Genomic DNA, 27,032 nt, shown 5'->3' with positions numbered 1-27,032 from the left:
GGAGGTGTGAGTAGGGGCCTCCTAGGTAGCAAAGCTTGGGGAATACCAGATGAAAGAAAATTCAAGGGGTTTCTTTGCTGCGGGGCTTGTCAGAGACTTTGATGTGCTAATGACCCACGGTGACTCTATCAGAGGAGTGGCTTCTGCAGGATTTCCCAAACTTACTTGACCAGAGTTACTTCTTTTTGGTAGACAAGTTCCCCAATGTCACAGATACGGAAATGAAGGCCCAGAGAGGGGAAGCTATTACCCTAGGGTCACAGAGCACATTTTTTTGACAATCAGAAAACTCTAGTCACTCAGTGCCACTCACCTTTTCACCAGCCCCTCCCACTCTGCTCTTGGAACCCTGGTCTTTTCCCAAGCCTCAGGTGTCCACCATTCCTAATGGAGCTCCACTGTCTCCCAGGCCACTGGTAGGAGGAGAGAGAAGTGCCCACTGCGCTTCAGGGGCCTGTGCCAGGCCGGGATCCACCTTGTATGCTGTTATCATGTGCCCCGGGAGCAAAGGGCGATGGCAGGCAGGCTGTGTGCACTTTTTATGGCCTGGTCACCTCCCAGAACAGTAAACAGAGGGGCAGGCAGCTGGCACCAGAGCCCCTGGGGAGAGAAGGCCCCAGGTAGCAGATTCCCGAGTTCAAAAAAATTAGACTTTCAGTTCATATTGCTCAAGTTCCTTTTCTCCTTTATTCCCTTCTTGGCCTGACCCACACCCACTAATCCTTTCAGTCTCAGTTCAAACATTACCTCCTCCAGGAAGCCTTCCAGGATAAGCTAGGAGTGTGCTCTGATCTTCCTGGATGCTCTGTCTCCCTTGATGCTCAGAGCATAGCTCTGATTGGCCCTTATCCTGTTATATTAGTGTCATCTGTGTGCATGGCAGTCTTCCCCACCGGACTGGGGACTTCTGAAGAGCAATTCAGGATCCCTGAAGTCAGACCCTGAGGGGGGTTTTGTGGCTTCTCTCCTGCTCTAGCCGCCCAGACCACATGGACCCTGAACACATTCGCCTTCTCTACCTTGCTCCCCTACCCTGGAGATGCCCTTCTCTATAAACTTCCCCCTCCACATCTTCCCAGACCATGCTTTGACACGCCTCCAAGGGACTGTGTGCTTCCCAGACTGACATGCCTGGCACATGGGGGTTAGCAACAAATGTCATTATTGAAAGAAAAACCTACCAGGCGCGGTGGTTCACGTCTGTAATCCTAGCACTTTGGGAGGCCTAGGTGGGCGGATCGCCTGAGGTGGGGAGTTCGAGACCAGCCTGACCAACATGGAGAAACGCCATTTCTATTAAGAATACAAAATTAGCCAGGCGCAGTGGTGCATGCCTGTAATCCCAACTACTTGGGAGGCTGAGGCAGGAGAATCGCTTGAACCCAGGAGGCGGAGGTTGCGATGAGCCGAGATTGCATCATTGCACTCCAGCCTGGGCAACAAGAGCGAAACTCTGTCTAAAAAAGAAAGAAAGAAAAACCTGAACTGAACATATCTGAAAAGTTCAAAAGACTGATAGATTGAGTCTGACGATTCTGCTTACAAAATGGACTCACGTTTTTACATGGTCTCATAGACCTACTCGAACAGTGTCCTGTTTTGATCTTTCAAATGTGTTTTAAAGGTGACCTTATTGTGTGCCTAAACAAATGGGAAAGGAATACACAATTGCTGGGGAAGGCGAGGATGATTTGTACTTCTCAAAAATCTTTCTTTAATGCTATGTATAATGATTTTTATACATTTTTGAAAAGAGAAGAAAAATTTATTCTTAAAGCTGCATCCAAGAGATTCCACTCTGTATACAACACCTGTCCAGCTGTGAGCTCTGCTTGGTCCAGATAAAGTCCTCTGGGGGCTCCCTGGACCCTGATGGACAGCCTGGTGGGGTATAGAAACCTGGTAGGGTAGACTCTGCCCGCTTCTCCCCTCAGGGGGCCTCCCTCTCAATCCAGAGGCCTCACTGAGAGTGATCATGAGGGCTGTGATTTTGCAACCCAGTGGAGCAGTCAGAGCCAGTGCTGTGGGCTTTGTGTGTAGCAGCCAGCCTGGAGAGGGCTCAGCACCCTTATGATGGGGGCAGGTAGAAGTGAGAAGAGGCAGGTGTGAGTTGATCACGTTTCTGCCTCCTCAGGTCATGCTCTGCAAGCATCCCATCTATTTTAGCTCCATCCCTTTTCTCCAGTCAGTCGGGTCTCTATAGCAGCCTTCCGCTGCATCCCTGAACCTATGGAAGAGGAGATAGGGCCTGGAGCCTTGTCTAGGCCCCTCCCTCAACCATTTGAGGATTGAGATGCCAACAGATTGAGATCATCTACCCTGGACTCCCTTATCCCCGAGAGGTCTAGAGCACAGGCCCTGGAAGAGGTCTTTATCCAACAGGCTTACTGCACAGATGGGCCAAGGGCATGCAGAGCGTAGATTGGTCACTGTCCACGGTGTCCCAGAAGGTCAGTGGCAGGGCTGAGACTCAGATTAGACCTCTTGGGCCCACAGGAGCCACACCCCCAGCACCCGAGTCCCCAGGTCCCCCGGCACACAGGCTGGGCATGGGGCTATGGCAGAAACTCTTCTTTGACAGGCATTGGGGAGGAGGTGCCCAGGAGGCTGGTGTTGCTGGGGCACAGGCCCCCCAGGGACGGCCCTGCTGGGGTGGCTGTGATGTCGTGGGCTGTCGGCGGCTGTGGGGGCTGTTGTTGCTGCTGCTTCTTCTTGTTCACTTTGCGCTCCTTTGCCCTCCGGTTTTGAAACCAGATCTTGACCTGCGGGGTTGGAGGACAGAGAAGTGGGCAGCAGGGAGAGCAGAGGGGAGAGTGCCAGAAGGAGAGACAGGACAGTGAGCCCCTATTTCTCCATGTGGCTTTGTGGCTTACCTCCTCTCCAGCTGCCCAGACCACATGGGTCCTGAATTCATTCCCCCCGCTCTAGACCCTGCACCCCTACCCTGGAGATGCCCTTCTCTGTAACCTTCCCTCTCCCCATCTTCCCAAGCCACTCTTCTTCCAGGAAACCTTCCATTACCCCGTGACTGCTCCCCTAATGTAAACAGCATGTACACCTCCTACAGCACTGATCATAACTTGCTGTAGCCTGTGGCTAATCAGATCCCCTTACCCCTGCCTTTGAGGACAAGGATATTGGGATTTATTGAGGGAGGGTGCTAGCAGCACCTCAGTTTCTGCTGTGCTGTGTGACAATGGTCTGGAGACTCAACTTCTCTGTTTTCCTTCTACTGAGCTCTGTAATCTGCTGGCAGCCTGGAGATCATAGTCCTCGAACTGCTCCTATGGCTGAGATGGGAAGACATACACACCTGCCGTTCAGTAAGCCCCAGATTGGCAGCCAGCTCTGATTTCCGCCGGATTGTGATGTAACGGCTGTAATGAAACTCCTTCTCCAGCTCCAGGCGTTGGTGGTCGGTGTAGACCACGCGGTACTTGTCCTTGGTCCGAGTCTTACCTGAGAAGCAGAAGGAGCCAGGAAGGAAGGTGAGTTGAGAGGCGGAGACTGCAAAAAAGGACCCCCAGGAGGAAGACAATCCAGGCACCCTGAAGTAGGACCCTGAGGTAGGGAGAGATGTACACCCTAGGCAGGGTTCCCCTCTGCGGAACAGTCATTCCCCAGACTCAGACCTGCAGACTCACAGTATGGGAGGCAAGTATTCCTCCCAGGCCCGTCAGGGAGGCAGTGACGCTCACAGCAGGAAAGCAGCTAGCTCCAGGTTACACAGCAGGCTGCTGATGGAGCTGTGGCTTCAACCAGGTCTCCTGACCCGGAGCCCTATTCTGAAGGCCAGCTCCAACAGTTTTAAACCAGCAGCTTCCAGATGTGGCTTCAGAACAGACATTCTCCAGGAGCTTGTGAAGAACACAGCTTCAGGGCGTCCCTGACCAGTTAATCAGAAAGCCTGGGTGTGGAATTCGCATTTTTAACAAACTCCTCAGGTGGTTCTAACTCTGTAGTCAGATGTCAGATGGGTTTGAATGCTGGAGACATGGAGGGGATACCCGCAGGCAAGGGTGATGGAGACTAATGAGATGGCAGCTGCTCCTTCCTCCTGTGCAAGTGAAGAGAGAAGGGAAGAAGCGCTGCAGGTAGAGGCGGAAGCAGAAAGAATCTGGAACTGTCCCAGGCCTGCGCTCCCAGTTGCTGCTGAATGCCTGGGATGGCCTCAATGTCACACAGGGAGGACTGGGGCTTCTGGTGGACCCCTAGGACCTGCCAGTTACCTCAAAGTCTCTGGCTCACGATACCACGCCAGAGGCTGGTCTGCCCAAGCCATCCACACTCCTTGCTGTGTCCAGACACCAGGCAGGAGAGATGCAGCTCATCCCACATGTCCTCACTGAGCTCCTGCTGTGAGCCAAGCACTGGGCTACAGCACTGAGCAAAATAAAGCAAACCCCTGTCCTCATGACGCTTATGTTCTAGGGGAAGGAGACAGGCAAAAAGAAAAATAGACATGGAAAATATTTGGTATGCTAATTGATAAATATTTCAGATGAAAAGGAAGCAGGGAGCCCCAGCACGGTGGCTCACGCCTGTAATTCCAGCACTTTGGAAGGCTGAGGTGGGTGGATCACCTGAGGTCGGGAGTTCAAGACCAGCCTGACCAACATGGAGAGACCAATTAGTCGGGCGTGGTGGCACATGTGTGTAATCCCAGCTATCTCAGGAGGCTGAGACAGGAGAATCACTTGAACCCTGGAGGTGGAGGTCATGGTGAGTTGAGATCACCCCATTGCACTCCAGCCTAGGCAACAAGAGCAAAACTCTATCTCACACACACACACACACACACACACACACACACACACACAAAGGGAAAGGTAGCAGGGAAGGATGTCTGGGAATTTAGGGAGGAGGCGGGTTGTGATTTTAAATAGAATGGGCCGTGAAGGCCTTCCTGAGAAGAGGAATTTCAGCAAAGGTCTAAAGGAGGTAAAGGAAAGAATCATGCCGGGCTGGGTGTGGTGACTCACGCCTGTAATCCCAGCACTTGGGGAGGCCGAGGTGGGAGGATCACCTGAGGTCAAGAGTTCAAAACAAGCCTGGCCAACATGGTAAAACTCCATCTCTACTAAAAAATACAAAAATTAGCCAGGCGTGGTGGCATATACCTTAATCCCAGCTACCGGGAAGGCTGAGGCAGGAGAACAAGAGAATCACTTGAACCCGAGAGGTGGAGGTTGCGGTGAGCCTAGATCGCACCACTGCACTCCAGTCTGGATGACCAAGTGAGACTCCGTCTCAAAATGCAGACATCTGGGGAGAGGGTTCCAGGCAGAGGGAACAGCAAGTGCAAAGGCCCTGAGGTGGAGCATGCCCGCTGTGTGCCTGCTGTCTGCCTGCCATCTGCCAGTGAGGAACTGTGAGGAAGCTGCTGGAGCTGAGGTGCAGTGAGAAGGGGGATGGGACAGGAGACAAGGGAGGGACTCTGGGTTTTCCTCTGTCTGGGATGGGAGCCATTGCCAGATTCTGAGCAGAGGAGACACAGAGTCTGATGTAGGCTTTAATATGACTCTGGCTACTGCGCAGAGAACAGATTTGCAAGAGGAAGGCGAAATGCAGGGGGAGCTGCCATAACCCAGGAGAGAGGGCAGTGGCTTGGCTTCCTTGTGGGGCTCAGCCTGGGGCCCAGAGCTCGATTTGAGGACCAACTGGGGTTAATGTCAGGGCTTTATTTGGGACTGGGATCAGAGGTCTGTCTGGAGAGAATATTAAGAGTCATGCTTGGCCTGGGCTGGTGTGGGGCCTGGCTAAGCACCAGTTTCCTTTATAAGAAGCTGAGCACGTGGCTATAAATAGGAGGCGCAAGCAAGCACTTCCAGACCCACACATGCTCCCACCAGGGTATGGCTGGTCTCTGAAAGACCATCAACCCCTCCCGCCTCTCCCAAGTGCCCCCCACCACCGCCCAGCCTTCACCTTCTTGGGTCTCAGCCCCAGCCCTGCCTGTCCCTCAGCACCCCTGCACTAACCACCCACCCACACCCATTCTGACACCTGCCCCCCTTCACTAAGCCCACGCAACTTGGCAGGACAGCCACTGGGCTCCCCGTGAGCCAAATGGCTTTGTGGAGAATGGGAGACAGCAGATGTTCCTGGGCAGCTTTTCCCTGTGTTTCCTGCCAGAGCAGAGGAACCGCACCGGACGCTTCCATGTCCACTGACCTCAGCCTGCTGCCCAGCATAGCCTGGGATAGCCTCGGCCTTCCGCCAGGCCTGGCCCCAGGAAAGGGATAAGGGAGTGGCTGCCCAGGCCTTGGCTTCAGATGGGACCTCTCCTTGGCCTAGAAAATGCAATGCCGGCTCAAAAACAGTGCTGCCTAATGCCACCGGCATCGGAGCCCAGCATGGCTCTGAATCCACAGACCCACTGGATTCCCTGGGCTAAAGCCGGAAGGGATTGTGAGAGTTTAGGCTCCTCTCATTTTACTGAGGAAGAGACCACGGTTCACAATGGTTACATGGCAGCTGGAGGGCCAAAGAAGAGGCCTGGTGAGCTCTTCTAGTCGAACCACCCTGGGCAGTCAGGGTCAGCGGAGGCCCAGGCAGGCACAGGCCTGGCCAAGGCCATGCCCCCGGTCCAGAGCTCTTGCTGCCTCTCCAGTGCACCACTCCTCATGCTGCCATAGTTAGGGCCCACTGAGCCTGCCATGAAGCCCCCGGAGTGTTGGTAACAGAAGCTTGAACAGCAGACCACCCCTCCATTGCTACGTATGGAAAAGGAGTGCTCAGATCGTGGTGAGGCAAGACCACTGAGAGCCCCAGGCTGGGGGCCCTTGAAATGCCTGGAGGACTCATAGTCACGCTCAGGAAGACGGGCCTGAGGCAGGGCATGAGGCTCCCTGCCCAGCCAGACCTTGACCTAGAGATCACAGGCAGTGGTCCTGAAGGTGCCTTTTCCTTACAGTCCTAGCACCCACTCCTGCTCCTTCTGCTGAGCAAGCCCAGATCCATGACAGGCATTTCATAGGTGTGGGGAAATGGGCTCAGAAAGGGCACTTGTGGAGGGCCGTTCTGACTGGTCATAGTATGAACCAGGACTCAGGTGTTCTGACCTCAGACCCAGCTCTTACACAAGTAAAGGGGTCGGGGCGAGACCAGATGGAGATAGGGTTTAGCTATACCATTTTCCCTCTCTGTCCTGGCAAGGTTACCAGGACGGACCTGGCCCACAGGCCTTGTCACCCCTCTCTGGGCTCTGGAGAGGGGCTGGTGGGCTCAGGAACCCATTGGCCAACTTCTCTCTGGTGGAGCTGCTTGAAACACATAATTTTATTGCTAAGAAAATGGCTCTGCCAAAGAACAAAATGTTTGCTATCACACTGTGTGGCTCAGAAACCAGGGAATCCCATATGCTCTTCCAGGAGTGAGAACCGAAACATACTCCTTAGCGCCCAACTTGGCGATATCTAGCCTCATTCAACAGGCACATACCCTTTGACCCAAGAATCCCACTCCCAGCAACTGATCCCACCAAGAACTGCCCAAAGCTACATCTGTTTCCGATAGCACGAGACGAAAAACAATGTACATGTATACAAGCAGGGAGCTGGTTAAATAAGGGATGGTGCAGCCATAGAGAGGAGCATTATGCAGTCATTAAAAAGAAACTTGAAAACCCCATATGTCCCAATATGGAGCAAGTTCTAAGATGTGTGAAAAAAAAAAGCAGGACAGAATAGTGTAAATAGTATGTTGCTATTTATGTATAAAAATGGGGGAGACACACACATACTCACATATCTGTGTACCCATATAGTTCTTTCTGAAAGAATATACAAGAAGCCAGTAATAGGGGGTGCCCCTGGCAGGGGCACTGGAGGTTGGAAAGCCACAGGTAGGAGGGAGACTTTGGGGTTTTAAAATCTTTACCAAGCGTATGTTTGAATTTGTATTTTAATGACAGCAGGGAGCCCTGGGCTCTAGTCCCAGCTCTGGGTTGGAACTCCTGACTGCCCCAAGACACCTCTGCAGCTTGGGAAGGAGAGGGCAGGGAGGTGCGTGAGAGCAGTGGGGTGGGTAGAGGGCCTGGGATGAATTATTTACAGGCCCCTGGGACGCTGGAGCTAAGGGGGAAGTCCAGGTTCCTATAACAGGTGTCTGCTGAGGGGCCAGCCACTCCCAGCCACCTAATGAGTAACCCTCTAGGCCAGATGCCAGCATAAATGGGTGGGAGGGAGAATGAGGAGCCCCCTTAGCTCTTCAGGGGTGGGCACAGAGGGGCCTTGGGTAACTCGCCCAAATGGGAGGCTTTCTCTCTGCTCCAGTTTTGGGATGCGAATGCCCCATCCATATGATCAGGCCACCATGAGAGGTAGCAAACTCCCGTCCCCTAGAGCATGCGCAGTACAGGCCAATGGCTCCCAGCACCTGGCCAGCAGCCTTGGAACTGCCTGGGGAGCTTTTTCACAGTGCAGATTCTAGCCCCAGAAATGAAAATTCAATGGTGCTAAAACAGGGTTCAGAAATTTGGTACTTGGATAGTTTTCCAGGTGGCCCTGAGGTGTGGTTGGCTGTACAGTCACTCCTCTCTGTCCTGGCAAGGCTGCCAGTGAAGACCTGGCCCACAGACCTTGACACCCTTCTCTGGGCTCTGGAGAGGGACTGTGGAGCTCAACAGAGGTGCACTCTGTGATTCTAGAGGTGTCTTGGGGCAGTCAGGAGTTCCAGCCCAGAGCTAGGACTGGAGCCCAGGGCCCCTGGATGTCATTAAAGGCAAACTTCTGTGGTTGTGGAGTGCAACTTCTCACTGGCTGGGTAACCTAGGACAGTCTCCTCACCTCTCTGGGCCTCATTTTCTGAATTTGTAAAATGGGGAAAATTAATATTCTAATAACAGCCAACATGTCCATGTGCCAGGACCTTTGTATACATCTTTCAATGACCCATGGAGTTGGGCAACTGTTACTCTATTTTACAGATGAGAACACTCAGAGAGGACCACACATCAGGAAGGTGGGATTCAAAGCCAGGTCTATCTGGCTTCAGAAACAGTGATAGAACCTATCAATTGAATAGTACGAGGTCTCTTGTAGCTCTCTCCAACCCTGCAGCATACAGGGGCTCACTTGAGATGGATGGGCGATGTCTAGCACATACCTGGAATGCAGGAGGTGCGTGGGGAAGGTCTTACTCATTTCCAACAGTGGTGGGATGACCATCTGGCAGGAATGCCAGGAAACAGATCTGTGCAATGGGCAGTCTGCTAAAAAAGACCATTTATTTACTTATAAGGTCCCTTCCAACTTGGAAACATGAACCTCTCAATGTTTGTTGATTCTCTGATTGTGTTTGTTATTGTAGCTAAAATAATTCTAAGACCAATTTCACAGTCTGAGAGTCTAGACACTGGGCCTGCCCAGCTGGAGGATGGGGACAGGAGCCATGGTGGCCTGCAGTAGGGGTTTCCCATCCAGCCTGGGCCAGGCAAGGACAGAATGTGGCCTCTGCTCCAGCACAACCAAATGGCCCCTAGGTCAGCACTTCCTTTGCCCTCTTCCTGCTGGGTTTGTGGTCCTGGGGAATGACCAGCTTTGGCTCTCAGGGCCTAGACCACAAATCCAGCCCCCAAAACCTTCGTAACTCCTCCCTGGATGGTCCAGCCCCACCTGGCTGTGCTTCAAGATCCGAACCCCCAACACACATATGCACATAGGCACGCACATCTGTACACACAGGGGCTTGCTAAAAATACAGATTCCCAGGCCCCAGCCTGGACTGACTGCATCCTAATTTCTCAGTCATCTTTTTTTTTTTTTTGAGACAGAGTCTCGCTCTGTCACCCAGGCTGGAGTGCAGTGGCATGATCTTGGCTCACTGCAACCTCCACCTCCTGGATTCAAGCAATTCTCCTGACCCAGCCTCCTGAGTAGCTGCGACTACAGGCACACGCCACCACGCCCAGCCGATTTTTGTATTTTCAGTAGAGATGGGGTTTCACCATATTGGCCAGGCTGGTCTTGAACTTCTGACCTCATGATTAACCTGCACTGCCTCCCAAAGTGCCAGGATTACAGGCATGAGCCATCATGCCAAGCCAATTTTTCAGTCATCTTTAACAAGAACCCTGTGGATTCTGAACCACCAGCTGAAGTCAGTAGGTCTTGGTCCCAGTTCCATGCCATTTGTGTGGCCTTAAATTAGTTCTTCCTCTCCTCTGGGCCTCGGTTTTGCCTGTACACCAGTCCAAGTGCCCTCTAGACTCTGTAGCTTTGAGCCCTCCCTTAAGGATCAGACCTCCCCACTCCCAACACCTTGCTGCCTGCCACCCTGGGCAACCCCTGCAGAGAGCACACACCTAACATACCCTCCCGCCAAGTCCCTCAGAGAGCCACATTGCATGCAACAACAGGTGATGGGGAGCTCACCCGTGTCTGTGATGCCAGTGTGGGAATGACAAACGGAAGGGCGTAAGGCTTTTGGCAGGAGGGGATCAGGGGAGGTGGGAACAGGGTAGCCATAGAATTCTGCTGCAAAGAGCCCCCTTTTCCAAGATAAGGAAGTAAGTTCAGAGAGCTTGCAGGTCACTTGCTGTGGATGGCTGCAGGGCCAATAGGCAAAGGAAACGGTGGGAAAGAGGGACTCAGGAGGACTGATCTCCCTACCCCAGATAACACATGTAGGAGCACTGCGAGGGTGGCAGGGCATAGGCCAGCTCAGAGGTGGTAGCGCTTCTGGTGAGGGGTCTAAATTGTAGCAGCATCACACTCTATTGAGGTTTGGTAAAGGCTGGGTGTACAGGCGAGCTTCCAGATCTTGCCTGGTGGCAGAGACCTGGGCTGTGGTCCAGCCTGGCCCTCTTAGTTGAAGGACTTGACAAGTGACTGGACTTCCCTGGGCTTTCCTTACCCTGGCTGGGGAACAGAATGGCTGCAAGAGCGTCTGGAAAGGGTAAAAAGCTATGGAGACAAAAAGGAGAAAACGGAGCTATTTGCAGAAGTGGGTACGTTGGTGGAGTCCCTCGAGAGAGACAGGAATGCCACCTAATGGGAAGCCACAGGGCCAAGAAAACACTGGCCTGGTAGTGGGGAGATTGGCAGGCCCACCAGCTGGACATGTGATCCCTTATTTGGGCCTGTTTCCCCGTCTAAACCACCAGGGGGAAGGCCCTCCAGTGTGCCCTAACCTCACCAGCTCCACGATGGAATGATGCCCTTCCTGGGACATGAGGCTTTCTGCCTGACCCACAATTGGGTCCTTGTCCTGGCTGATCTGGCAGTCCTAGGCTGCTAATATCATGGTTCTCCACTCAAGCCCTGAGCAGGGATGAAGCTGGCATGGGGGCGAGGAAAGGGGGACGATGGCCAGGCCAGCTATTTCGGTAGCACTGCAGCCTTAGCCAGATTCTCCTCCCCACTGTCAGCCAGCTTGCTGGTTAGAGTTCTTCATCATCTCTGCACCCTCCTCCTCCAGGGCCACCTTTGCATCATCTGCTGCCCTGTCTTCATCAAGGTCCACAATCTGATCTGGCTTCAGGAGGTAGCAAAGAGAAAGGGACTTTAGAGTCAGATAGAGACCAGTGGCTCTCCCTGAGTCTGGCCACACGCCAGTGGTATGTCGCTGGGCAAGTTGCTGAACCTCTTTGAGTTTCAGTTTATTTATTTTTAAAATGAAGACACGAATGTTTTCTTCATATGGTAGTTATGGAGACCAATGTGATAACCTACTTAACAAAGTACTTATTAATAAAAACTATGATGATGAAGATGATGATGTTACTAGAGAGACAAAGCAGCTGAAAGAGGCAGGAGAGTGGCCGGGCGCGGTGGCTCACACCTGTAATCCCCAAACTTTGGGAGGCTGAGGTGGGTGGCTGAGGTCAGGAGTTCAAGACCAGCCTGACCAACATGGTGAAACCCCATCTCTACTAAAAATACAAAAATTAGACAGGCATTGTGGCGTGTGCTTGTGATCCCAGCTACTCCGGAGGCTGAGGCAGGGGAATTGCTTGAATTCAGGAGTTGGAGGTTGCAGTGAGCTGAGATCATGCCATTGCACTTCAGCCTGGGCGACAAGAACAAAACTTCATCTGAAAAAAAAAAAAAGAAAAGCCGGGTGTGGTGGCTCTTACCTATAATCCCAGCACTTTGGGAGGCCGAGGCAGGCGGATCACAAGATCAGGAGTTCAAGACCAGCCTGGCCAATATGGTGAAACCCCTGTCTCTACTAAAATACAAAAGAATTAGCTGGGCATGGTGGCATATGCCTATAATCCCAGCTACTCTATGGGCTGAGACAGGAGAATTACTTGAACCTGGGAGGCAGAGGTTGCAGTGAGCTGAGATTGTGTCACTGCACTCCAGCCTGGGCAACAGAATGAGACTCCATTTCAAAAGAAGAAAAAAAAAAGAGGCAGGAGAGATTCCTCAATGCAAGAACAAGGAGCTCATGCAGAATGGATTTCCATTCTGGGAACTCTTGAGAGGGATTTTTCTGCACTGTCTAATATGATAGCCACTAGCCACATTAATTAGATATGTTTCTTATCACACTAGCTGCATTTCCAGTGTTCAACTGGACAGCACAGATACAGAGCATTTCCATCATGGCAGAAAGTCCTACTGGTCAACACTGCTAGATCAAACTCCTACCAGGGTCGGGACGCCCACACTGCAGCACACGCCTACTCGCTGCAAAGCAGCTGGTTCTTGCATCTGCCACCCATTTATATCCTTCCTGAGTTTTTCCACAGGGACACCCTCAGCCTTGGACAGTCCTTTCAGATTTACAGACAGCAACTGCATCCCTTCAGGTCTTTTCCTAGGCTGAAGAACTTGAGGCCTTTCTGGGCTGTTTCCTGCTAGAGTTTCCAGGCCACTGCTCACCTGGCCGTCTCCCTCTAGTCTAGTCTGGGAGTGCAGCCCTTGCTGCTCCATGTAGGTGTGGCTCCTGAAATCTCACATTTGAGGTGGGGCTGCAGTGAGGGGCTCTGCCTCCAGCCCCTTCCTACCCCTAGCTGGCTACGTGACCTTGGTGAAGACCTTCCCCTTAGGCCTTGGCTCCCCGAATGCTCTTTGAGGCTAGGGCCACGCCACTTAGCTCACCAGCACCTATCACGTGCCTGACACACACAGTGAGTACTTGATGAATCCTTGGTGAATACATAAAACAAATCTGCTATTTTCTCTGCTTCCTTAACTCAATAAATAGCACCTCCATCCTCTAACCATTCAGATCACAAGCTGAGGTGGCACCTCTGAGTCCTGTCTCCCTTCTTCCCTGAGTCTACCCTCGCAGTGGGCAGCTCAGCCTCCAAAGCACAGCCTTCCGTCTATCTCCATTGCTCGAAAAGCTTAGTCCGAGCCACTCTTCTAATGGAGAGGAAACGTGCCGTTCCGGGGACGGGGACGAGATCTTGCATTTGAACGCACTGAACACTGAATAGATGCTGGTTTGCATCATGATTACCATAACTACTCAGTACTTATTCGATAGTTTATTATCTCCTTCATGGCAGGGGAGGCAGTAGATTAAAAACAAACAAACATATTAAATAATGACAAACTGGGACTTGTAGTAGGAAGGAAATCGAGCAATGAGCTAAACTGAGTGGGGAGGTAGGGGGCAGAACCCTACTTTACTTAGCTGGGAGAGGTCATCAGGAACAGGCCTTATTTATTTATTTTGAGATGAAGTCTTGCTCTGTTGACCAGGCTGGAGTGCAGTGGCACGATCTCAGCTCACTGCAACCTCCACCTTCCTGGTTCAAGCGATTCTCCTGCTTCAGCCTCCTGAGTAGCTGGGACTACAGGCACCCGCTACCACACCCGGCTAATTTTTGTATTTTTTAGTAGAGACGGGGTTTCACCATGTTGGGCAGTCTGGTCTTGAACTCCTGACCTTGTGATCCTCCCACCTCGGCCTCCCAAAGTGCTGCAATTACAGACGTGAGCCACTGTGCCCAGCCTACAGGCCACATTTAAGCCAAGACCTGAGGTTGAGAAGGAGGCTTCCATGTCATGAAGAGAGACAAAGATTCCAGGAAGTGAACAGCATATGCAAAGGCCCCCAGGCAGGGAGAAGCAGAGTGAGGGCAGAGAGGGCAGCTCTCCGCACACAGGTGGACCCGTCTGCCTTGTACAGACCATCATCTCCAATGCCTAGGAGCACGTTCATCACAGAAGACACCCAGAATATTACTGCTTGCCTGCTTGAATGAATGAATGAGAGAGGCACAAGATCAGGCTAGAGAGGCCAGCAGAACCTCTAACAGAGAAATTTGGATTTGGTTTCAAGAGCAACAGGAAGCCATGGGAGGGTGTGGAGCTTGCTCCTTTCTGTTGATGGGGGGGATCCACGTGGGGTACCCCCACAAGCCTGAGGGGTGAGCACGGCATGGGGAGGGTCTGGCATGCTAACGTGGTGATGGCCCTGACTCCAGATGTGAATGTTGTTTCCACATCCCAGGAGCTCCAACACAGAAACCTGAGAGGCCGGCCCATTAAGATAACTGCCTACAGACACGCCAGACCCTGCTGCTAACAAACCATTTTGGACATTCACAATGATTCCCTAAGCTGTAAACGGCAATATCTGCCAAAGCAGGGGAGAGAAAACACCCAACCAAAAAAAAGCCTTCTGCCACTTTCTAACTGGGTCATTCCCTTTCCCAGCTACATCTGAGCAATGAGGTGTCAAATGTAGCTTCTGCCTGGAGAATCGGTTCTAAACAACCTAGCCCCTGCTGGGCTCCCTCCTCCCACAGCCTCTTACAGTACATCCCCTGCCTAGCCTCCTTTCCCCTCCACCTGGCTGGGATGCCCATGGGGAAGGGGGGTCTCAGGTTCCCCTTCCTGAGTGTGTGGCTTTATTTCACAGACACTTGCTGGGCTGTAGACTGAGTGTGAACACTGTGCTGCCGTGTCCTAGCTGTGTGAACTTGGGCAGGCCCCCTTGCCCTCTCTCAGCCTCATTATCCTGATCTATAAAATGAGTCTAATACTAGATCCTTATGCCACACAGGGCTATCATGAGACTTAAGTGAGATCACCCACACAAAGTTCCTGGCACAGTGCCTGGCCCATGGTAAATATTTGGCTAATGCCACAGTTATTTGCTCTATCATGAGCTCCTACTATGTGCAAGGCAGGGTGGGGTTGGTAGGTGGCAGGGATAAACAAGACAATGAAAGTAGACAGTCAGTGGTAAGTGTCATGAACACAAGGGCCTGATACAGTGCTTGGGAGGGAGGAATCAGGGAGGGCTTCCTACAGGAGACAGCCTTGGAGAAGGAGCAGCATTTGAGCTAGTGAAGATGCAGGAGAGGGAAGGGAGGGCAATGCAGGCCTAGGAACCAGACTGGAGAGGCAGGGAGTGTGAGGTGTGTGCTCCAGTGCACCTGCTGAGGTCTGGTAGAGGTGGTCATAGGCACCGATGCCCTAAGCACCTACTGTGTGCCAGCTGCAGAGCTGCTTCTGAGATGGAATCCTATTATTATCTTGTTACAATGGAAGAAGCCCAGGCTCAGAGAAATGATCCTAATTAACTTGCCTGAGGCTATACAGCTTCTTAAGGAAATGCAATCCCAGGTCTGAGACTCCTCAGCCCTGGCTTTTAACTTGCCTTATCTAGGCATAGTAGGAGAATGGCTTCAATAGATGGTTGAGGCCAGCTCTCAAGAAGGCTCTGAATGCCATAGTAATGGAGCTGGATTTTACAATAATGAAATGACATAAAATGAAATGGCAATTCCATATCAGTAAGGAGCCACAGAATGCTCGTGAGCAGGGCAGGTGCCTTGAGAAGGTAAATATGGCAATGGTTTTAGAAGACAGCTGGAGCATCACAGAGAGGCTGAAGGTGAGAGAGCAGGTTGGTGGCTGTGGCAATGGGCCAAGGGAGAGGGCCTGCAATGTGCGGGGAGGGGAGCATTCATCCCCTTCATGGGCCTCAGTTTCCCCATCAGAAAGCTGAAGGGGTTGGACCAAGATCTAAACCTTGCTCCCAGTCTCATCCCAGTGAACCTCTCCCTGGCCCTGAGACCTCAGCCACCCCAATGGGCCATTAACCTGTGGAGCAGTTTATTCAAAGGAATTGGAGGCTGAGCCTTCCGCAGAGGGGTGATATATAACCCTCCTAATGAAAATGCTGATATTTAAAATGCTCCTTGTGAAAATGCAAAGAGAGAAGGAAAAAAAAAGAACACCTTGTAGTCATTTCCCATCCTGGCCTCACTCAAGGGATGCTGATCAATTGGAACTGACTAACATTCTTGTTAGGAATTGAAGACTGATTGAAGCCCAGCAGCTTCTCTCTCATCTTTCCCTTTGTCACCGCCTCCTCCTTAGAAGAAACTGAAGTCTTAGTCCCAGCCTCAGCAACCGCACTTCCCCACGTGAGTCAGGGTACCATCCAAGTGGAGAAACAGAGGCAGCCAGGTTTCCATTGACCTTAACTGCTTGGCTGGGCAGTCACAGGTCCGAATCCTAGGGCTGGGACCCCAGAAACCTGTGTGAAAGCCAAGATCTCATCCACTGCCCTGTTCCCCAGAGAAGTCTTCTGTCTTCATACTTGCCCTCTTCATTCACTCAACAAAATATATTTATTGAGCACCTACTAAATGCCATGCACTGAGCTGGGTGCCAGGATGCAGTGGTGGGTTAAGCAGACATAGCTCTGGACCTCATGGGAACAGACAACATACAAACAACAAGTGTAAGGAAGTGAGTAGATAGGAATTAGTGCTCTGAAGGAAACACAGCAAAGATTCGCCATGGGTGTAACGGGGAGTCCACTTTGGGAAATGATGGAGGGCTTCACAGAGGAGGTGACGATTAAGCTAAAATCTGAAGGGTAAGCAGAATCCACTCTTGCAAAGAATCAGGGGAAAGAGCTTTCCTGGAAGAGAAAACAAGACCTGCAGTAGGACTTGGCAGGTCTCAAGAATTAAAAGAAGCTGGAGTTGCTTGAGCTTGGAAGCCAAGGTGAGAGCAGCCGGGGATGAGGTCAGGGAGGCAGACAGGTGCAAACGCTGTAGTCTTGTAGACCTCATGAAGGAGTGTGGGGTTCATCCTACACATGATGGGAAACCATCAGAAAATTCTAAATCGACTCTTCTGACATCTAGCCCAGTTCAGCCCCGCTTGTGTGAAACTGGAACATTCCTCTCAGTCTCTGTACCTTGGTTTCCTTATCTACGTGTGTCATCTCTAACTGTCCAGTTTGTCCATTCTTGAATGCTCAAGGCTCAGAAACAGGGGAAGAAGGGGCTGGCCAGGATTGGTGGTAGGCTGAAGACCTGGTGGCCAGTGCCAGTGGGGTTTGGGAGGGCAGTGGCATGCACTAACCTTCCTTCAGCTGTCCTGGACAGCAGCATTGCACAGGAACCATTCCTGGAAACCCTGTGACTTCATTGCCCAGAAGGAGAAACTGAGGCTAGAGACAGGAGAGGCTTGGCCTCTATCTCAAGGAGAGTCAACAGTCCCAACCCAATTCTGCCCCCACTTCAGAAGCACTGAATAGAGAGTCAGATGCCCTGGGAAGACAGGCAGCACCTTCTAGCTTCAGGAAGGTCAGGGTTCCTGCATCCTCTGCAGAAGGGAGCTAACCTGGCTCCTGGGAAGTTCCTTTCCTGGAGCCTCAGGAACCCCCAGAACTCCTTCTGCCTTTTTCTCTACTATGGGAGAGCAAGGGGAGGAAATGCTTTTTTGCCTAGGGCAGACTCATCTGCCTGCAGGCAACAGTTTTCAAGCAACTTTTGAGAACAGAGGCCAAGCCGGGTTCAGCAGCCCAGAGACATGAGGTGATTTGTATGGAAGCTCCTCCAGGGTCCCCCAGTCCTCTGACACCCACTGGCACACTCCTTTTCCCTCACACCAAGTCCCCACCCATAGAGAACCTCCCCATTCATCTCCAAAATCACCCCATGAGCAGGAAGCAAGTGGAACAGAGGAGCAGGAAAGGCAGGCTTCCTTCTCCAGAGCCTCACAGACTGAGAACTGCAGGAGCCTGAGCACTGGTGCTGCCACCACCTCTTCTCATATCATGCAGGGTTCTTAACCCCAGATTTATGGATAACGCTTCTGGAGGCCTCCAGAACCCCTGAAATTGTCCAATGATGCAACATTTTTTTCCTAGGGAAAAGATTTGTCCCTTTCAGTAGATTTTTCAAAGGAGTCCTTCTGTAACTTAAACATGGATTACAAACCACTGCAGAACCCCCTTTCTCTAATTTCACAGACGGGAGAACTGAAACCCAGAAACAATGACTGATGCAAGAGGAGCTGTTGTGTAGAGGATTAGAGCACAGACTTGGTGGTCAGTCAGACTGGGTTCAAATCTCAGCCCCACCAGTTCTGGGTTATATAGCCTTATGCAAGTACTCAACCTCTCTATGTCCTAGTTTCTTCATCTTAAATGGGGTGATAATAGTACCTACTATGATGTTTTAAGAGTTAAATGAGTTAATACATGCAAGATCTTAGGTCAGTGCCTGGTCCATTAGGAAGTGTTCCAAAACATTCGCTGTTATTTAATCAAGGCCACGGAAGCAAGTGGCAGAGCCTGGTTTGCTGTATCTCCCTGGAGGCAGATAGGAGGTTCTGTATCCCTGGGACTTCCAAGGGGGGGATATGATTATGGCCAGAACCTGTAGTTCCTGATCAAGGCCCCCCAACCAGCATCTGCCCTGAGGCAAGCTGGGTGTGTGTGGGGAGATGGGGGTGAAGAGAGCGAGGAGGTGGGGGAAGTCCCAGGCTTATTCCCAGCTGGGGGAAGGGGAGGAGGGGCTGGACATCAAAGGGTGGGCAGGCCAGCTTCCCGCCCCCAAGGCCAGGTGGCCTTTGTCAGGACAGGCCGGACACAGTCGGGACAATGGAACGTCGTGTTCGCTTTCCAGCCGACAGGAGTCACTACTGAGCCAAGACAGAGCCAGTTACATGACAAAGAGGGGACCCATAACGGAGGTCAAGCCGCCCGTCATTAAAGTTGGGCCCTTTGTCCTGCCCCCTCCCCGGCCTTTGAAGAGGGCAGATCAGAGAGGCCTGCCTGGGGGCAGGAGGTTCACAGGCTCAGGAGCCAAACAGTAGCCCCCTTGGCACTGCTGCCGCTTCCCCTCCCCCGGGGTCAAGAGTTCAGGGAGGACTCTGGGAAGGTAAGGTACAGACCCCTTGCCCCGGTCTGGGCAAAGAAGGCTCTTTTTCAGCCCGAAGGATATGACCCACCAATCTCTTGACTGTGTGATGGGGAGACTCAGCCCTGGCCAGCAAAGTCACCTGCCCTGTTCGCACAGTTAGCGAATCGTCCCTTCTGGGGCGAATTTGCCGCCTTTGCAAATTCGGCTGGGTTAGGAGTGGAAGAAGCGGATGGAGAGCACGGAGTCGGTGTTACTAAATGAGTGTGGGACAGAAGTCTGGGAGCCTGCGTTCTGGTTCAGGCTTTGCTCCGCGGCCGCAGGCGCATTTCCGCACTTCGCAGGGGGTCTCGGTTTCCCTATCTGTACAAAGAGAGGGTTGGGCTGTGCTGCTGGAGGCTCCGACAGCCTGAGACTCAGGAGAGGGAGCCCAGAGAGCTGCCCCCCAGGGCGAGAGTGGACAGGAGGTCCACACTCCCGAGAACCCGGGCAGGGCCGGAGCAGAGGTCAGACAGGGGGCAGCCTGAGGCGCGCCCGAGCACCTGCCGGTCCAGAGGCGCAGGGCGAGGGAGGGGTCCTTACCGCTGCCACCGCCGCCTCCGGCCGCCACGCTGCGCCGCATCCACTCGTAGGGCGTCCGCCTCTGCGCTCCGGGCGAGGACGGTGTGCCCAGGCCCCCGAGGGGCTGCGCCAGGAGGCCCGGGCCGGGCCCAGGGGGCGCAGGCACCGGGCTAAAGTCCGGAGTGGGCCCGAATGCCAGCGGAGCTGGGCTGGCGGCAGGGGCCGCGGGGCCCGGGCCGTAGGCGGCGGCCCAGTCGTCCTTGGGCGCAGGGAAGGGCGCCCCCCAGGCCGTCGGGGGCGCGGGGGCCGGTTCCACGTGAGAGTAGCTGGGGAAGTCGGGGTACTGCGGGGGCGCCGGGGGCGGGGCCGGGGGGCCGTAGGCGGGCTGGCCCAGGCCGAGGCTGGCGGGCCTGGCAGGGCCGGGATACACGGGCGAATCCTTGTCTAGCACATAGCCCACATACATGGTGGCCGCGGGGCCCCCCGCGCATGCTGGGCCCTGGAGCCGCCGCAGCCGGCCGCCCCGACGACGAGCAACCGCTCACCTGAACTCGCCGGCCTTGCCGCCGCGCCCGCCCCACCCAGGCCTTTTATAGCTCCCGGCCGCCCGCGGCCCCAGCCGAGGCGGGTTTGCATTTCAAAGCGGGGGGAAGCCTCCGGGCAGCGAATCAAAGGGGGAAACCCGTCGGGGGCGGGGGGTTCAAAAGGAGACAAATTGCCGCCCCAAGCGGGAGGTGGACTGGCCAGGGCCTGGAGGGGGTGGGGTCGCGGAGGGCGCATCTTGGGCGAGGGTCGAGGCTGCGCTGCGAGTGGGAATCTTTTGCCAGGGGGCGGCCTTGAGGCCTGAGCACCTTGTCCTTCCAGTGGCCGCGTGGACCGCTCTGCAGCCCCATTTTACAGGTGGAGGAACAAGCTCCCAGGGGCTAGGGGATTCTAGGCCAACTTCACACAGTGACCAGTTTGAGGTGAGGGGCAACGCAGACTTCAAACAGGGTTCCCGTCTGTAGGATCGCAGGTCCTTAATCTTTTGGCAGGAAAGGGTCACGACCCCTCTGGTCATGGAAGCTGTGGATGGTTTTCTCGGGTGAGATGCACGTATGCACACACACGAGTCTTCCTTATAGTTGGGGGACTGCCTGGGTTGGCCTTCTAGAGAAAGTTCTCAAAAGGCATAGAGTGTGTGTGTGTGTGTGTGTGTGTGTGTGTGTGTGTGTGTGTGTTGGGGGGAGTCTTCTAGGAACATTACAGGAAATTTTTAGCAAATTATCTTGATGACCCCCCACCCTCAAACTCTTGAGAAGTTTCAAGCATACACAAAAGTAGAATTGTATAATGAACTGCTGTGCACCCATCACCCAGCTTCAACAACTATTAAGGTTTTGTCACACTTATTTCATCTACTCCCCCCTTTTCTGAAGTATTTTAAAACAAATTCCAGACATCATGTCATTTCACCCCTACATACTTCAGCGCGCATCTCTAAAACACATGGACATTTTCTTACATAATATGCCATTATCACGTCTAGCAAAATTAAGGCAAATTCCTGGGTATTACCTAACACACAGTTCAGATTCAAAGTACTCCAGTTGATTCAAAAATGCCTTTGTAGCAGTTGGTTTGTGTGAATCAGGATCCGAAAGCCCTGATCCATTTATGATGGCTGGGACCCCTTGGCATTTTAAATGCCTAATGTTCCTCCACCCCATGTGAAGGACTGGGAAACATTTCACAGCTACCCAAGCGGGAGTGGAGGCTGGGAACATTTGAGGGAGTGTCAGTGAACTGGGAGTGGGGGCAAGATTTGGGGAAGGATTCATGAAGGACAGTGATCTGGGTCAGGAAGTCAGATGGGGTCCCCTCCACAGGGCTTTTTGTTTTTTTCTTTTTTGAGATGGAGTCTTGCTCTTTTGCCCAGGCTGGAGTGCAGTGGCACAATCTGGGCTCACTGCAACCTTCGCCTAGTAGGTTCAAGTGATTCTCCTGCCTCAGCCTCCCAAGTAACTGAGATTACAGGTGCCTGCCACCACGCCCAGCTGTTTTTTTGTATTTTTTAGTAGAGATGGGGTTTCACCATGTTGGGCAGGCTGGTCTTGAACTCCTGACTTCAGGTGGTCCACCCGCCTCAGCATCCCAGAGTGCTGAGATTACAGGCGTGAGTCACTCACTGCGCCTGGTCCCCACAAGGGCTTTGTACCACAGGGAGCTGTGCAGAAGCCCCCTGTGAGATTGGATGGGCCCACATTTCCTGGGTTCCTCTCATTGTGCAGGGGTGTGTGGTCTCCAGAAGGTCAGAATCAGTGTCTTATTGTTCAACCTGTCTCTCTCTTGGGTTGAGACCATATTAGCCGGAGTTTGTCGGTATCATCTCAGGGCTGGGCAGATGTTTCAGGATCAGAACATAATTTACAGGGCCCAGAGCAAAATTAAAATATGAGGTCCCTTGTTAGAAGAGGATTAAGGATTTCAGGATGGTGGCAGCAGAACATTCACCTGAGCCCGGGGCCCTTCCACACACTGGGCTCTGTGTGACTGTACTGGTGACCCGCCAGTGAAGCTGGCCCTGATGAGACGCTTGCTCTTCTGGAGCTCTGATATGTGACAGAGCTGGAGACTCAGCCAGCACAGGGCTCCCTCCACTTCCTGCTCAGAGGAACCCTTTCCATTGCAAAGGTAGAAGCACTGAGGCTCAGAAAGGAAAGGGGTAGTGCCCAATGTCTGCAGCAAAATGAAGGCTGCTTGTAGGAGAGGGGAGGGAAGATCCTGGCTGTTGCTGACCGGGTGGAGCCCTTGGCTACCTTGCAGGAGCACATGGCTGTCCACATGTGTGTGGATCAGCACATGACACAGATGAGTATGGCTGCCTCAGCAGGGACAATCCCACTTTCCCAGGTCAGGAAGCGGATGCGGTGCTGAAGTGTTTCTCAGAAGTCATCTGGAGCTCTGGGCTCTGCTTAGGACTCAAGTTTTCAAGGGATTGATGGGAAATTGGCAAGTACACAGAGGAGGGAGAAGAGGCCCAAGAGGACTGACCTCCACTTTCTGAGCTGAGATAGCTGGGACTGCTTGGACTGAAGGAAGAGAAGACCTGGAGTGGGGTCTGAGTCTGGGGAGGAAGACAGGACAGACTTGGGACCTCAGGGAGGAAGCTGCAGGCTACAATATGGATTTCAGCCCACCCATATGTAAGAAAGTGCTCTGTAAGGGGCCATCTGTCAGGAAATGGGCTGTCATGAGAGAGAGTGAGCTCATCATCACAGGAGGTATGGAAGTGACTGCTGGAGGTTGGTCTCAAGTTAGGGATGCCAGAGAAAGGATGCCTATCCTGGGGGAAGGGTGCTCTCCAGGTGCCCTCTAATTTCAAGAGTATGCTCTGTCAGGCCTAAATAGTAGGCTTAAAGGTTGGAAATAGGCATATGAGTAGTCGGGCATGGTGGTAGGTGCCTGTAATCCCAGCTACTTGGGAGGCTGAGGCAGGAGAATCGCTTGAACCTGGGAGGCGGAGGTTACAGTGAGCAGAGATTGCACCACTGGTCTCCAGCCTGGGTGACAGAGCGAGACCCTGTCTCAAATAAATAAATAAATAAATAAATAGGAAATAGGCATATGAATTCATTTCTTTATGTATTAATTCATTTGAAAAATAGATGTTAACACACCTCCTTTGTGCTGAAACTATGTTGGATACTGAGTGAGGCCCTGCCTTTGCGGTGCTTAGAGTTGGGGTCTGGCAGGGGTAGACAGGTATGAATGAAATAATCACAAATAAAGGTAAAATTACATCTAGGCAAGGGCCACGAATAGGGAGATTTGGCCCAGAGGGAGGAGTCAGGGAAACCTTGCAGGAGGAAGTGACATGTGAGTCAAGGCCCCAGGGAGTGGGGAAGGGCGTCAAGGGCCAAGGGTCAGTATGAACAGAGGCCCTGAGGCCCAAGGGGGACACTTGCTCCCCTAGCACTGAAAGGCCAGTCTGGAGCGGGAGCAGCAAGAGAGGAGTCCGGCAAGGGGCAGAGCAGGCCCTGGTGGGACAAGCCTGATGAGGGGTGTGGGAGGGCATTATCTAGGGATTGGAATGGCGGAGGGCAGTGGTGGGAAGATAGCTGTGACTGGTGTGCGGAGAATGAGCCAGAGGAGAGCGGGGCGCCAGAGAGCAGCAGGAAGCCGGGCAGGGGTCCAGGAGTGATGGAGATAGTGGCCAGGACTAGGTGGTGGCTGAGAGATGGGGGCCAAAGCAGCAATCCTTTCCCAGCAGAGCAAAGACTGTTTTCCTGATCAGGCCAGGGATCCCCGAGGCCTGGGGAGCCCCTCCAGCACTCTGTGGTCCCTCAGTAGTGTGGCTTCCCAGGGTGGATGTCCCACTCCATGGACACATCCTGGGGCGGGCCCCCAGCCTTCCTGTGGATTCCCCTGTACTGGGCTTTCTGACTCCTAGCTCAGTTCTGAGATTTGGTTCTTGACTTTCTGCTGGAGTAATAATAACAATAACAATAGCACTGCTGCGTATGAAGCATTTACTAAGTGCCAGGCGTCAGGCCAAGCCCTTTGCATGGGTTATCCTCACTGCAGCACAAGGAGGTGGGGTTGACTGTTAGCTCCATTTTGCAGGGGGAGGAAGCTGGAGCTCAGAGAAGCAAAGTCACCTGCCTGAAGTCACACAGAAGTCAATGTCCTATCTGGAAGTTTTTCTTTCCTTTCTATCTGGCCCCCACTGCCAGGACAGTGAGCTGTGTGTGCCTCCCTGCCCCCTAGTTTGTTAGCTGGAATTTTGCTTAAACAAATAGTTGGTTCCTCTTCCTCCTTTGACTTCTTCATGCAAAAAAGCCTCTGCTCTCCCTTCGTCCTCACCCCTAGGTGGACCCCCAGTGGAAGTCTTGATGTGGCACCCCCAGCTTCCTCCCACCAGGAAACTGTAACCTTGTTGAAAAGACCCAAGCTGGGAGTCTGAAACTGCAGGTCCTCCCTGACCTTGGCTTCTGACTCAGCATGTGACCCTAAGCCCCTGGGCCTCAGTCTCCCCCTGTGCTCACTGGGTCTGGTTGCCTGGGTTAGCAGCCCAGTGTGGCTCTGTGCGTGGAGAAGGAAGGCCCTGTCTACCCTGTTCTGTGGTCAGCCTCTTCCTCTCTGATCGCCCCTGTCCCTGGGAGTGGCTGTTTATTGGACCCCTCCTTCCTCTGGCTCCCGGGTAGGCCCCTCTTCCCCTTGGAAGCCCTCCCTCCAGGCTGCTTTCACACACCCAGCCAGGGCCTCCTGGGGTGGGGCACAGAGCTGATGGCCTCATAAAGATCTTAGTGATAACTTGGTTTTCAATCAGGTTTATGGCCTTAGAAGAGACAAGTTTCTGGGCTCAGCTTTCTGCTGGAAATAGTTTGCCTAAGAGAAGCTGGTGGGCACCAGGGCCAACTATCAGGCACAGGCCCACTGTGCCCCACTGCCAGCCTCTTGAAGCTCTCTCTGGATTGTAGTCCAAGGGCTTTGGACTGGGGATCTGTCCCAGCAAAGCCTCAGTCTCGCTCTGTGACCCTGGACACGTTAACTCCCCTCTCTGAGTCCCTGCTTCCACCTCAGAATCAGGGGTGTTAATTCCTGCCCCGCTCACCTCCAGATTGGGACAGATGTGGGGGGCTCCTGTGAGACATCTTTGCCTTCCAGAAACCTCTCTCCTCCCAACACCTTTCCTCTTCCCCTCCTGCCCCTCCAGGGGCTGGGGGCGCCACCTGCTGGCACTCCTGGGTACTGCTGGAGGACTTGCTGACCTGTTAACAGTTGCATTGTCTCAGTGAATGCCCAGATGCTACTGATTGTCCTAGGGAAACAGAGGTGTAGGGAAGGGTGGTAGTCCCCGGGACACAGACACTTAGGGAGCAGAGCGGATGCTAGAACCACAGACCCAGGGCATAGATATCCTTATCAGAGGAGCACCGTGTCTGACCCCCTCTGCAGAGGAGACAGAGGCCAGGAAAGGAAGGCGATACTGTGAGTCAACTGGCCAGGCACAGTCTGGGACCCAGAAGCCCAAACTCCCCATTGAGATGCATTTCTGCAGCCTCTCAGGTGGATGAAGAATTGGGGGCAGCATGGAGCAGGAGTGTGTGTGTGTGTACAGCATTCAGTCCATGGGCGGCCATTGCAACCTCCACGCTTGCCCCCTGCCTCCCTGCTGCCCCCTTTAGTCCATTCTCCATAGTGCACCTTGGTGACCTGGTCTCATCAGTCCCCTGTTTAAAATCCTGCAATGGCCCCTACTGACCCTCAGGATAAAAGCCAGACTCCCTTGGGCCCACAAGGCCCTGATGCCTGGCAGCTGACCACCTTGCCAATCTTCCACCCCACTCAGCCCACTCTCTGCCCCAGCCATTCTTTTCTCTTTGTTGAAACACGTCAACATCTCTCTGGCCTCCAAGCTTTTGCAGATGCTTTTCCCCCTGCCTCAATCACTGTTCCTGCTCCTGCATGTGTGTGGCCTCACAGGCCTGTTCCTTCCCCACAGAAGCCCTACTGTACCTAAACAAGAACTCCCATCCACCCAGCGCATTCTCGCTGTCCCTCATCACACTCACAATTTGCTATTATTAATTTGTGGTTTCCTGGGTGTTTGCTTGTGAACTCTGTGAGGACAGGGCACACAGTAGGTCCTCAATTAATTTCTGTTGCATGGATGGATGGTAGGAGGAACAGGGTGGCCTGGGTGTTAGAGTGAGAGGCCCCCACCCCCAGGCCTGCTATACCCTCAAGCAGGTTCTGGCGCTCTCTGGACCTTAGGAGCCAGTGCATCCAGTGAGGGTGAGGGCCCCGCTCTTCTAGGGATCTGTGAACCATCTGCGTGTACCAGACAGCACACACTCCAGTGGCCCATGGTCCTGGGGCACTGAGAGGGAGGCCAGCAAGGGAGTGGGGAGAGGCTGAACGGGCAGTGTCTTGAAGCCTTTATCTCCTGGGATCCTGGCAGGCCTTGGTGGCTATAGTCTGGCTAGGTAAGAGAGTCCTAGGAATCTAGGGAGGGAATGTGACCCAAGGCCCCCACTGGTCCCCCTGCCCACTCAGAAAGCCACTATGCTGAGTGTCCAGGAGGTAGAGGACAGTTCTCACTCTATGCCTCGCTGGTTCCCTAGCCATAGGCACAAGGATCTGCCTGCTCTACTCAGGGCATGCATGGGTGGAGGGACACTGAGCTGGGGATCAGGAGTCCTATATTCCAGCTCCTCCCACCCCCACCATGAACCTCAGATGAGTCACCTCCACTTTCTGGGCCTCAGTTTCCATGCCAGTGGAAGGGACACATCTTAGGGCCCTTCTGGCCCTGGTGTCTAAGATGACTGTGTCAGCGCCAGGGATATGTGTGCTGCTTCCTCATCACCCCCACCCCACCCCACAACCCTGCCTGGGGAGCCTGGAA

The 27,032-nt window shown here is 53.2% G+C and overlaps 1 protein-coding gene across 1 annotated transcript; it reads right to left on the bottom strand.

Moving 5' to 3' along the window:
* Positions 1 to 1,687: 1,687 nt before the first annotated feature.
* Positions 1,688 to 20,204, bottom strand: CDX1 (caudal type homeobox 1). Its single transcript, XM_012451512.2, has 3 exons — positions 19,661 to 20,204; positions 3,314 to 3,459; positions 1,688 to 2,762 (listed from the first exon to the last, which is right to left on the bottom strand). Exons 1-3 carry the CDS (start codon positions 20,103 to 20,105, stop codon positions 2,556 to 2,558), a joined length of 798 nt encoding a protein of 265 aa, XP_012306935.1. The 5' UTR covers positions 20,106 to 20,204; the 3' UTR covers positions 1,688 to 2,555.
* Positions 20,205 to 27,032: the final 6,828 nt, after the last annotated feature.

Source organism: Aotus nancymaae, unplaced genomic scaffold (assembly GCF_030222135.1).
Source record: "Aotus nancymaae isolate 86718 unplaced genomic scaffold, 86718_ANA_hifiasm-v0.15.2.pri h1tg000064l_1, whole genome shotgun sequence".
Lineage (NCBI taxonomy): Eukaryota > Metazoa > Chordata > Mammalia > Primates > Aotidae > Aotus > Aotus nancymaae.
Note: the sequence above shows the minus strand (reverse complement) of the source record. Positions and strands in the feature narration are given on the sequence as shown.

Coding starts and splice junctions, on each gene's coding strand:
- CDX1 (XM_012451512.2), bottom strand. CDS start 20,105: ATGTATGTGGGCTATGTGCTAGACAAGGATTCGCCCGTGTATCCCGGC. Junction 3,460..19,660: donor CGGAGGCGGCGGTGGCAGCG/GTAAGGACCCCT, acceptor TCTGCTTCTCAG/GTAAGACTCGGACCAAGGAC. Junction 2,763..3,313: donor TGGGGCTTACTGAACGGCAG/GTGTGTATGTCT, acceptor CCAACCCCGCAG/GTCAAGATCTGGTTTCAAAA.